We start from the raw sequence: 11,539 nt of genomic DNA, 5'->3' as shown, positions 1-11,539 counted from the left end.
TCCATCCATCCATCCATCCATCCATCCATCCATCCATCCATCCGTCCATCCGTCCATCCATCCATCCGTCCATCCAGCCACATCTGATTTTGTTCACAACAGTCTGAACGTCACAAATCTAACGTTTTCAAACCAGACCTGGACCACTTTCCTGGATTTCCTGGCGTCTGGAAATCCCTTCGTATAATGTCTGGCCTCATTGTCAATCAAGTTTTCAAAGTGGCGCTCTGTAAACAAAACCAGCTCGCTGCTGGGTGATAAATCCTAATATTTAACAAAAAGCAGAACTATAAGAAAGAGTTGAGCAGACAAAACCCTTACAGTAAGTTCTTGGGGGCTCGTCCGGGATACTTTAGCTTCATAAATTGTTGTGAAACCTAAACTCATGGTTTTTTGTATTCTGGGATGTATCATGGATATACACAATGGATAAAACTTGGTGTTTTCTTAGTTTCTTGTTTCTTTCCTGTTTTTATTCTGTAAAGCTCACCTGATGACTCTTGATATTTAAAGACAGAACTGATGAGCAGTTAGGTCATCAACAGCTTTTGGTAAAAATGTTTTGAACTCTGGTGGATAAGTTCAGGTCCAGCTGACTTTCAGCGTCTCTTTCTGCTGTTTTAACAACATAAATGGTGACACAGTGGACGTGGAACCTGAGGGGAGTAAAATCCCTTCCATGAAGCTGTTGCTGCTCCTCGTTTGGACGGTCGGAGGGCTGGAAGTTGCTGTTGGATTGAAACTTTAGGATGAGGGTTGTGTAGCTGCTCCGCGGAGCTGATTTGGAGTCTGGATGTTTAATTAATTTGGGAAAGGATGGTGCCAGGTTCACACAACAGTTGGGCCTACGTGGAGCTAGTTTCTGTGAATCACAACTTTATTAATGTCCGCCTGGAGAAACTGTCAAAAACTGTGAACTGTTGATACCGTTAGAGTCGTGCCTCACTGTGCGTGAGGAAGACTTCTCCCTTTAAACACTGAATGCTTTCAGAGGATTCAGTCTGCTTACGTGGAAAACGGAGCGTGTTTTGACAAAAGTGTTTGGGAATTCCTGACGTCTCGATGCTTGGAATCTCTGCAGAGACCGAGACGTGATGTGTGCAAGAAAACAGAAAGAGTTGTGGTTTCAGCAGATAGCAGCGTGTGATTCATACAGGAAAACATCTGTCAGTCAGTCACCATCTGGATGAGACAGTCTTAAAAAGCACAGAAGGACAAACAAAGTTCTGAGTTCTCGGGAAATAAAAGCACATTTTGTCTAAAGTTACAGGGAACTCCAGGTTCTCGGTTCCTGGCAGGAAGCCCCGGTGGTTCCTGCAGAAACCTGCAGCTGATTTCTTCTTTAGAGAAACTGACATTTTGTTCTTTTACACGTACAGATGAAAAAACTGAAGCTGTGTTTCACAGAACATCTAAAACTTTTATTAAACTCTCAGTGGTTTCCTGTTTGTCTCTCTGATGGTTGTGGAGGAGTTGTGGCCCACTCTTCTTTCCAGCGTTACTTCAGCTCAGCTCTCTGAAGTTCTGGTTCTGGTTCTGGACCGTTCTGCTGTGTTTGGGATCATTGTCCTGTTTGTCGGACAGATGGCCTCACATCTGACTCCAGAATCAGCCCAAACCATCAGCCCTCCACCACCGTGCTGACAGCTGCAGTGCATTCTGGGTAAACATCTGTCCTCTGGTCTGCAGAGGAGCCCAAACCATCAGCCCTCCACCACCGTGCTGACAGCTGCAGTGCATTCTGGGTAAACATCTGTCCTCTGGTCTTGTGGTTCCTTCAGATGAACCTAAGTTGAGCTGCCATGTTGTTTTCAGAGAGAAGAGGCTTTAACCTTTGACCTTTAACCTGCTAACTGAGGCCTGTAGAGTCTGAGGTGGAGCTCATTGCACAGTCTGACCTTCAGGGTGAATCAGCAGCTGTCTGTTTCCTCTTGTGAATAATCTTCCTCTCTGTTGAACGATGGACTCCAGATAGCCTGGAAATTACTGCAGACGTGACGAATGTTTCACCTGGAACATTTCTGCTGAGCTTCCTGGAAGCAGTTGTTGTTTGCAGCAGAAAGCCATTTATAAAAATGTTCTGCTCTGATGATCTCATGTTCCAGCTGATGTTCTGATGAATAAGCAACTTTAAAGTTCTTAAAGCTCCAACTCTGGGTCTTGAAACGATAATTGGCTGCTGACTGTGGAGCTTAACGCGTCTCTGCTGTTTCTATTTTTGCGCTGAAATGCCAGATCTGAGCAGGATCACATCTGCAGCTCGTGACTTTCCCCCGTCTTCATGTGTCAAGGCTTGTGTCTGGGTTAGGAATGTGAGGCATGCCTGAATGCGGTACCTGAGGTGTGTTTTTTACGCCTCGGGCTGCTGCAGGAGGAGACTCTGCCCTCCTCCCTCTCCTCTCGCTCTGCCTCTATCTTTATCTCCCCGTCGCTGTACATACGTGAGGATTCACAGACTGTTTTAAGGCAGCTTCCTCCTCGCCGCTGCCATAATCTCCGTCGCACACAAACACGGCGGGAGTCACCTCTGGGAGATGGTCTGGCCGCGCGTCGGCGTCGGGGGAAAACAGATAGCAGAACAAAGAGGCTCTCTGTGGTGTTATCGCTTCCTCTCATCTGCCCGCCGTTATCTGCCTCGCCTTTTATTGCTTCATCGAGGTGGATCGCTGCTGTTTGTCCTGCAGTCACAGCAACACTTCACACACTTGACCCGCGGCCCACAGAGGCCGTTCACACACACATCTGGATTAAAAGACAAATCCGGAACAGGACCGGTTTGTTTTCCTGTTTTTATCCAGGAAGAAGTTTCACCGAGTTACAAAAAACAAACATAAGCAGCAACACAATGAAAGTTCATCTGAACCGTTAGTATCTTACCTGCTGCAGGTAGAAACAGTTTAGACTGACGAGCTAATGGCTAGTCCGAGTGCAGCTGAGGTGATAAATGGGTCACATGAACTCTAGTTTCTCTGTCAGTTTCACATCACCTCGTATGTCTATGATACTCCTGCAGGAAGTTCCCCCAGGCTGCACAGGAAGTGCTACAGCTAGCTGCTGCTCCACTGTTTTTGCTTACATCAAACCACAGAAACCCAGTTTAAAAATGATTAAACTTTAAACCAAACAGACAGTGTAGCGTTTAGGGATGGGCATTTTAATTGATTTTATTTGATTTTACTTTAAAAAACTAAAGTTTCTTAGTTTGTGTTTTAGGCTGTTGGTTAAAGTTACTCATTGCAAAAACAAACAGGTTTATAAACAGGTTTCTCCTGAACGACACCAAACGGTGCAGCCTGAATGAGTTTACTCGCTGAGGTATGCAGCTCTGAAATGCGGGTACGTGCTCAGCGTAAACAGAGCCTGATGGTTGACCTGATCGAGTAAAACAGGAATAAATATGGAGGATGAAGCAGGGCGGTGGAGCCTGACAAACTTTACTCAACAAGCCTGAGCGTAAAAACGGCCGCTGAGCTGTTTTCAGCCACTTCGGCTGTTTTTGTAGGTAAACAAACACACAGTAATCTTTCACAAATACTGCTTACAGTTTTCTATTTATGTACACAATAACTTTGCTGTGATATGAGAGGAATATTGTGGATGAGCTCCTTTAATCAGCCTGTTAGTCTGAACAGAGGAATCACATCTGTAAGGAGATGTTTCCATTATGCTTTAAATTCTTGAAATAATTGACCCTGTGTTGTGGAAACGTTGCCACCACGATAATAAACCACCACGATCAACCATCGTGGACCAGTCAGGCGTAACAGGAAGCCCTCTGTTTTCCTAGGATCTCATCAAAACCCCGTTTTAGCTGATTTCCGACGCCGTGGGGAGGTTTTATCCAGGAGGACTCAGTCATGACTAGAATTCAAGCTCCACAAAGAGGCAAATTGAAACCGTTTGTTTCATCTGAAGTAATTCAATCAGTAAAATCATCTGTTCATCCTGAAACAACCTGCTGATCGTTCAGCCCGACGGCGGACAAACAGGAAGACGCAGCAGAGACGGGCGGTGATTTCTTCCTGTCAGTTTCTGATGCAACGCTGAGTAACCGAGACGCCGCGTGTGAATCTGAGCAGCTCGCATGTTCAAGTGACCCAGCGTGCGAAAAAAGAAAAAAATCAAGTGCACACAAACGCCTCACGCTGCCTTCACTGTGCCTTCCCATTCGCCGGCCTCGCTGCCAGGGCCTGTTGCTAGGTTACCGGGAGGAAACAGCGTGCGTGCCGAGGTGAATGAATTTCCACTTTCTGCTGTGATCCTTCAGAGGAAGAAGACAAAGTTAAAGCTGCTGATGAGGAAGAGTTCAGACCTTCATTTATTTAAAACATGGTGGCTGTGACTGTAAGTGACTCCATGTTGGGGAGGACTCTCAGCTACTACCACACCAGATTTTAGCTCAGCGTCTGTTTTAGCCATCTGTGTGCTGAGGTCAGGTATCGATAAAAACATGATCGTTTTCACTTTTCTTCAGTGGCTGCCAATCAGCCAACACTTTCAGGTTTTCTCTTTGTTTGTTTTTATAATCAGCACATCACCGACATGTCGAGTAAAACCAGTCGGACTGAAGAATTACACAACGAAGCCACATGTGGGGAAAGATGTCTCCATGCTGGATTCCTCGGCTGAGTCGGTCCCATCCATCGTTCATCCTGCTTCTTTTCTGGGTGTCCACCTCTAATCCTGCAGTTTAAAACCAGGAAAACCCTAAAACCCTAAATATAGTCCTTCAGATGCTGTTCAGTTTTATTTGTGGAACAATGAGCTGCTTCCAGATGACCACAGGGTATCAACAGACTTCATATTTGTCTCCTGAGGATCTGGAAAGCATTTATCTCTTTAATGAAATAGTTCTTTGAATCGTTGAACAAACTGTTTTTCTTTCTGCCTGAAAATCTGGACTCTGGTAAAGACCAGATATGTCCTAAAACCCTACAGCTGACAGAGGGTGGACTTTTTATTCTCCAGGATGTGCTCTCAGACGCAGGTTAATAAAAGTAACTGACTCAACATCTTCTGTCTGCTTTTTTTAGGGTCGTCATGTCAAAACAGGCCAACTCGCTGCGATCAAGGTCATGGACGTCACCGGGGTACGTGTCCCACCCTGCCGTTTGTTTCTGACACGCTGCAGAAAAGCCTTGAGCTCCGTCTCTACTCCTGTGTGTCTATGTGCTTCAGGATGAGGAGGAGGAGATTAAAGCGGAGATCAACATGCTGAAGAAGTACAGCCACCATCGGAACATCGCAACCTACTATGGAGCCTTCATAAAGAAAAACCCTCCAGGAATGGATGACCAGTTATGGGTACGAGCGCGTTTGTGTCCACAAAACTAAAAGGAAACGTGTTAAAGTGCTGCCTGCAGAGAATTAAAACCACTCTGGGTTGGTTGTTTGTGGGTGCAGCTGGTGATGGAGTTCTGCGGGGCCGGCTCGGTAACAGATCTGATCAAAAACACCAAAGGAAACTCTCTGAAGGAGGAGTGGATCGCCTACATCTGCAGGGAAATCCTGAGGGTGAGAACCAGATTCCCTGTAAAAAAAAAATCTGTTGAATTTACTGTAAATCCAGAAATGTTGTCATAAACTGAAGAAACCCCAAACAGGTTCCCTGAGGAACACCGGTTAGGTCTGGTGTTCTCATAAAACATGTTTTAGATTCAAAAAGAAGCAAGTTTTCATGTGAAAAGGAGTCTGAACAGGCTTGAATGTTTTCTGTCTTCCTTCAGGGTCTGACCCACCTCCACCAGCACAAGGTGATCCACAGAGACATCAAGGGTCAGAACGTTCTGCTGACGGAGAACGCAGAGGTCAAACTGGGTGAGAACTCTTCTGTTTAGGACCATTTCAACCCAAGTTCTGAACGCAGGAAAGTCTAAACCGGCGGCGTCCTTCGTGTGTCTGCAGTGGACTTCGGTGTGAGCGCTCAGTTGGACCGCACTGTGGGGCGAAGGAACACCTTCATCGGGACGCCGTACTGGATGGCGCCCGAGGTCATCGCCTGCGACGAGAACCCGGACGCCACGTACGACTTCAAGGTAGACCTGAAGTGGGTTTACCTGTTTCTCTGCTGGACTCTGAGCGGTTTGGACGACAGCTTCAGATGGCTTCTGCTTTTTCACAGCTTTTATTTTTATTTTAGACACATTTTAGATCAATTCTGGTTAGTTTTGAGTCAAGATTTTAATACCTTTTGCATTTTTTTTAGACCCACACCGCCTCAGTGTCGTCCATCTTTATCTGACTTTTCTGAGATTAAAGCTCTTTAACTGTTTTGGGGCAGATTTTCCACTGATCTCAGATCTGAGTTTAGTTGTCTTGCTGTGTTTCATCACTCTTATCAGAGACAAAATAAATTTAGGGATCCTAACAAGTATTTTAGGCTGGTTTTAGACAGATTATAGACTATAGAGTGGGCTTTCTGCTGTTGTTGGAGAGTTTTCAAACTTGCTTTCAGACGGTTTGTTGTTTTTCAGTTTGGATCAACTCCTGAACAATCATAAACCACTTTGACCTGGACTAACTTTAGACTGGTTTTAGACCAATCGTTGATGGGTTCTAGACTAGTTTTGGATGTTTTTTTTTTTGTCCCTGGTTTTAGAGTTGCTGTTGGACCAGTAATGATCAACAGTTGGGTTTGGGTTGGGTTTTAGTTTGGATGGGACTGAAATCCTAGAAGGAACCCCAGGAAATGAGATCTGGACTACATCTGGATTGTTTCTGACAGATTTTAGATTGGTTCTAGAATAGGAACAGATATGATTGTAGACAAGTTTGAAACTTGGAGAAACAGTTTTTTTTTTTTTTTTCCATCAATCTTTTTATTATTATTTTTGTGTTTTTACAAATATGTCTGCCATAAAACATACAACCAATACAGTCAACAAGACCAACAAAACGCCCTCATAGGTACACACTTGCATTTCTTTTAAGCATACCGGAGATAATAGTCCACTGTTGAGGCTCCTTTGTTTAACATTGTGGCTCAACATAAGTCTTTACTTTAGCTGAGTTCTTCTTGAGACAAGTCCACGCCTTCAACAAACTCCAGGAATGGTCTCCAAATGGTTTCAAATAGTTCTCTTTTCCCTTTTTGGAGATACGTTATCCGTTCCAGAGGTAAAGTCTTCAGCATGTGTTCGATCCATTGTTTGATACCTGGACCTGTTGCTCTTTTCCAGAATAGTGCTATCAGTCTCTTAGCTTCTAGTAGACACAAATCTATCAACAGTTGTTCGCTTTTAGTAAACAATGAATTTTTTGGATATAGACCTAAAATGAGAAAAACCGGATCTAATTCTACATCTTTTGAGATTAGGTGTTCTACAGTTTCTTTTACTGCTTTCCAAAATCTTTTAATATTCCTACATTCCCAGATACAATGAAACAAGGTCCCTTTCTCCTCTAAACATTTTGTGCAAATGTCTGGTATATTAGAATTGTACCGATTTAATTTGACTGGTGTAATATATATTCGCATTAACCATTTGTACTGCAGTAACCTTAAGCGAGAGTTAACGGTTTGTTTCTGAGCCCTTATACAGATAGATTGCCAGTCTTCCCGTGACAAGTTTACTCCCAGGTCTGATTTCCAGGCTTCCAGTTTCAATACTGAGTTTTCTGAAGAATTAAGGACCAAAAAGTTGTAAAGTTCTGAAATTGCACCTTTACTTGTGCCGTTTTTGTCAGCAATTTTTTCTAGAGGGGACTTTGGTGGTTTGGTTAGTCCTTTGTTTTTTGACCCAATATAGCTCCTAAGTTGAAGGTATTTAAAGAAATACTTTCTATTTATATTAAATTTCTGTCTGAATTCTTCAAATGACATCATGTAAGTTGAATTTTTTTTATATAAAGCTTGAATTGTATCTGCTCCTTTGGTGGCCCATTGTTTAAATACTGGATCTGCTCTTCCTGGAGTGAAGTTTTCATTTCCCCAAATGGGAGTAAATTGTGATAATTGAATTGGTTCCTTTGCAAATTTCTTTACATCATACCATATTTTGATCATGTTTCTAACTATAGGGTTAACCGTTTTACCCAACAATTTTGGAACTGAATCAGAAAAAATAAATAAAGGTAAGGGGGGACTTACTGACTCAGATTCCATTTCTGTCCAATGAGGGCCATCTTTGACATTAAAATAGTATCTAATAGTCCTAAGTTGGGCTGCCCAGTAATACCACTTAATGTTCGGACACCCTAGGCCTCCCTCATTGTGAGGTAAATGTAAGAGAGACATTCTAATCCTGGGCCGTTTATTTTGCCATAAAAACCCACCAATCAGTTTCCTAAAATTATCAAACCAGTTTGTAGGAGGCGGCAGGGGCACATTCTGAAAAATATACAATACTTTTGGGAGTATATTCATTTTGTAGCTGTTAATCCTGCCAATCAGTGATAGGGGAAGGGACATCCATCTATTGATAGTTTCAGTGATTTCTTTTGTTAAATGTTCATAATTCTTCTTGCTAATCATATCAAGATTTGGAAATATTTTAATTCCTAAATAAGTGAGTTCACCAACAATCTTAAATTCTGACCTTATTTCTGAGGACAATTCTTTTTCGTCCAAACAGTTTGTTTTTAGTTTGGATAAATGTCATGTTGGGTTGGGACTGAAATCCCTGAGCAACCCCGAGAAACTGAGATCTAGATGAACTTTAGACTGGTTTTAAACCAGTCTATGATGGGTTTCCTGCTGGTTTTGGACAAGTTAGTCCAGTTTTAGTTGGTTGATTTTTCGTTTCATATTAGTTTGGGACTAAAATTCTAGAAAGACCTTAAAAGACAGAAATCTGGACTAAGTTTAGACGAGTTTTTGTTGCCTGCATTGGTTTAGGATTTGGTTTCAGTCGTGATAAGTTGAGCAGAAGGTGAATTTATTGGATCTCATTTGATTTCAGTCCCATTATGTGCTACATCTGACTTCAGCTTCATTAAAAGTCTTATTTTCAAAGTTTTTCAGCATCTGTAAACCTTCAGTTCCTCCTGGGAAAGTTCAAGCTGAGCATTATTAGGACAAAAAACTAAAAGATGAAACACAGGTGATGCAGTTTATAACCAGAAAATATCTGAGAGAGATCTGTAGGCGGTGGCGCTGTAGATATAATTGGATTTTGTGTCTTTGAGGACGTTAAACCTTCCAAATGTGTGATAGATCCAGCTGAGCGTCAGTCGAACATGACAAAATAAATGCTTTTTTGTTGTTTTAATTTCTTCTCCTGCCTGTTTTGAGCTCAAAAGGTTCAATATCTCATCTATCATGGAGTCAAACTGCTCGAAGCTGTGAACAAATAACAGAAACTGACCTTTAGAAGAAACCTCTCAGTGATCACATCTGTTGTTTTTTTGGTGATTTGTAATCCCTGCTCCTTACCACTCGACGGCTCAAAGGAAAAATGAGAAAAGTCCTTTGAGAAGCAGTGATTGTGCAGTGGTTTCTGGTTGAAGGATGTGCAGTAATGGGGACAGAACGAACCCCTGCGGCGAGCTGGTGGAGGATGAGCGCCTACACCATTAACTCCAACCCTCCGGGGCTTAATGTGTCAGGAAAAGCCTCCGTTCGTCTTACAGCACTTATTTGCTGAAACCCAACGGAGAAAAACTCCGGTAAAATGTTGGAGGCAGGAATCTGCAGCAGCAGTGGCAGATGGGTAATTTTTCTGCCTGTATTTTTATCACTTGACGGGTACACTGACCGTTGGACGAGTCTTGCAGGAGCTGGAAGTGTTGAGTCGGTAACACGTCGGGAGGATGTGAACGTTTTGTGTTTCTCTCTCTGCAGAGTGATCTGTGGTCGCTCGGAATCACAGCTATAGAGATGGCAGAGGGAGCGCCACGTAAGTGTGATGAAGACCGTTATCAGCTGACAAACAGCACAGTTTGTCTCCAACTTCAACTCAGAAATCAATGACTCTACTTCCTTTCTTCTAATTTCGTCTTTCATAACTTCATTGTTGTTGTTTTCCCATCTTCCTCCTCCTCTTCCTCCTCACCTCTTCAGCTCTGTGTGACATGCATCCGATGAGAGCGCTCTTCCTCATCCCCAGGAATCCTGCCCCGAGACTCAAGTCTAAGAAGTGGTGAGTCTCTTAACCTCATGCTGCACAGGGAGACGAAGGCTGCAAAAACTGCAACAGTTTGCATTTTATTCAAATAAATCACCTTTAAATCGAGGAGAAAGCCTTTGAAAAGCGTGACTCGTGATAAAAGCAGCTGAACCCGTGTACCTCCGTGTTTTTTTCTCGGCGCCGTCAGGTCCAAGAAGTTTCAGTCGTTCATAGAAAGCTGTCTGGTGAAGAGTCACAGCCAGCGGCCGAGCACCGAGCAGCTCCTCAAGCACCCCTTCATCCGGGACCTCACCAACGAGCGGCAGGTCCGAATCCAGCTGAAGGACCACATCGACCGCACCAAGAAGAGGAGGGGGGAGAGGGGTGAGGCCGAAGCGCCGCCGACTCGCCTCACCGCCGCTTTAACTCGTGACAAAGTCTGACGCCAAATCTGTTTGTTTCCCGTCAGATGAGACGGAGTATGAGTACAGCGGCAGCGAGGAAGAGGATGAGGAGAGGGACATCGGAGAGCCCAGGTAGGACAGACGCTCAGGTGTCTCTGAGTCTCCGAGGAGACGCCAGCTGACAGCAAAACACGCCGCCAGCTAGCATCAAAACACAACATCTGCACTTAGAGTTGTTTAGTAATAATTAATTCAAACATAAAGTGTACTTTCTTTGTATGAAGAAAACAGTTTTAAATGATTGAATCAGTTTGAGACGTCCAAACAAGAGAGACAGCAGAGGACATGTCTCAGAATGCTGCGTTCAAGGTCGATATGGAGAAAAATGTTGCTTTTAGTGCCAGTATGGAACAAAAAGATCCGGTCAATGTCTTTAAGGAACAAATAAAAAAGAAGACACACTTAAGGCCATCATGCAAAGATGCATTCAATGACATTATATAACAAATGCTGCATTCAAGGTCAGCGTAGAACAAAAGGTTGCTTTCAGTGTCATTCCATCGATAAACGTTGCGTTTAATGTCATTATGGAACAAAACGTTGCATTCAGTGTCGTATGGAACCAAAAGTTGTGATCAATGTTCGTCTGAAGCCAAAAAAACAAAATACTGCCTTCAGTGACATTACGGAACAATTAATACTCAACATATTTTTCATTTTAAAATGTCTCACTTTTACTCCTAATGTTACGCCTAGTGAATAAGAATTATTTTAAAAAGAACAGACGAACCGAATCAGGTCCTACAGACCGCTAACTCGCCTCCTATTGGCTGCCTTCCAGCTCCATCATCAACATCCCCGGCGAGTCCACTCTGAGGCGGGACTTCCTGCGCCTCCAGCTGGCCAATAAGGAGCGCTCGGAGCTGATCCGGCGCCAGCAGCTCGAGCAGCAGCAGAACGAGGAGCACAAGCGCCAACTATTGGCCGAGAGGCAGAAACGCATTGAGGAGCAGAAGGAGCAGCGGCGACGGCTGGAGGAGGTAGCTTCAATGCTTTTATTTTGAAAGACAAATTCAGGATGTAGCTATT

General features: G+C 43.6%; 1 protein-coding gene across 3 annotated transcripts in view; it reads left to right on the top strand.

The window, feature by feature from the left end:
- Positions 1 to 11,539, top strand: part of tnikb (TRAF2 and NCK interacting kinase b) — a 129,943-nt gene that overhangs the window by 94,932 nt on the left and 23,472 nt on the right. For all 3 annotated transcript variants that reach the window (XM_037973133.1, XM_037973132.1, XM_037973134.1), the window contains exons 2-11: positions 5,034 to 5,090; positions 5,179 to 5,304; positions 5,404 to 5,514; positions 5,727 to 5,817; positions 5,905 to 6,035; positions 9,782 to 9,836; positions 10,001 to 10,079; positions 10,255 to 10,430; positions 10,516 to 10,582; positions 11,292 to 11,490. In XM_037973133.1, coding sequence (XP_037829061.1) covers positions 5,076 to 5,090; positions 5,179 to 5,304; positions 5,404 to 5,514; positions 5,727 to 5,817; positions 5,905 to 6,035; positions 9,782 to 9,836; positions 10,001 to 10,079; positions 10,255 to 10,430; positions 10,516 to 10,582; positions 11,292 to 11,490 — 1,050 coding nt within the window. In that variant the 5' untranslated portion in view covers positions 5,034 to 5,075. The remainder of the gene's footprint in view (positions 1 to 5,033; positions 5,091 to 5,178; positions 5,305 to 5,403; positions 5,515 to 5,726; positions 5,818 to 5,904; positions 6,036 to 9,781; positions 9,837 to 10,000; positions 10,080 to 10,254; positions 10,431 to 10,515; positions 10,583 to 11,291; positions 11,491 to 11,539) is intronic.

This window comes from Kryptolebias marmoratus, linkage group LG21 (assembly GCF_001649575.2).
Source record: "Kryptolebias marmoratus isolate JLee-2015 linkage group LG21, ASM164957v2, whole genome shotgun sequence".
NCBI classification, from domain to species: domain Eukaryota; kingdom Metazoa; phylum Chordata; class Actinopteri; order Cyprinodontiformes; family Rivulidae; genus Kryptolebias; species Kryptolebias marmoratus.
Note: the sequence above shows the minus strand (reverse complement) of the source record. Positions and strands in the feature narration are given on the sequence as shown.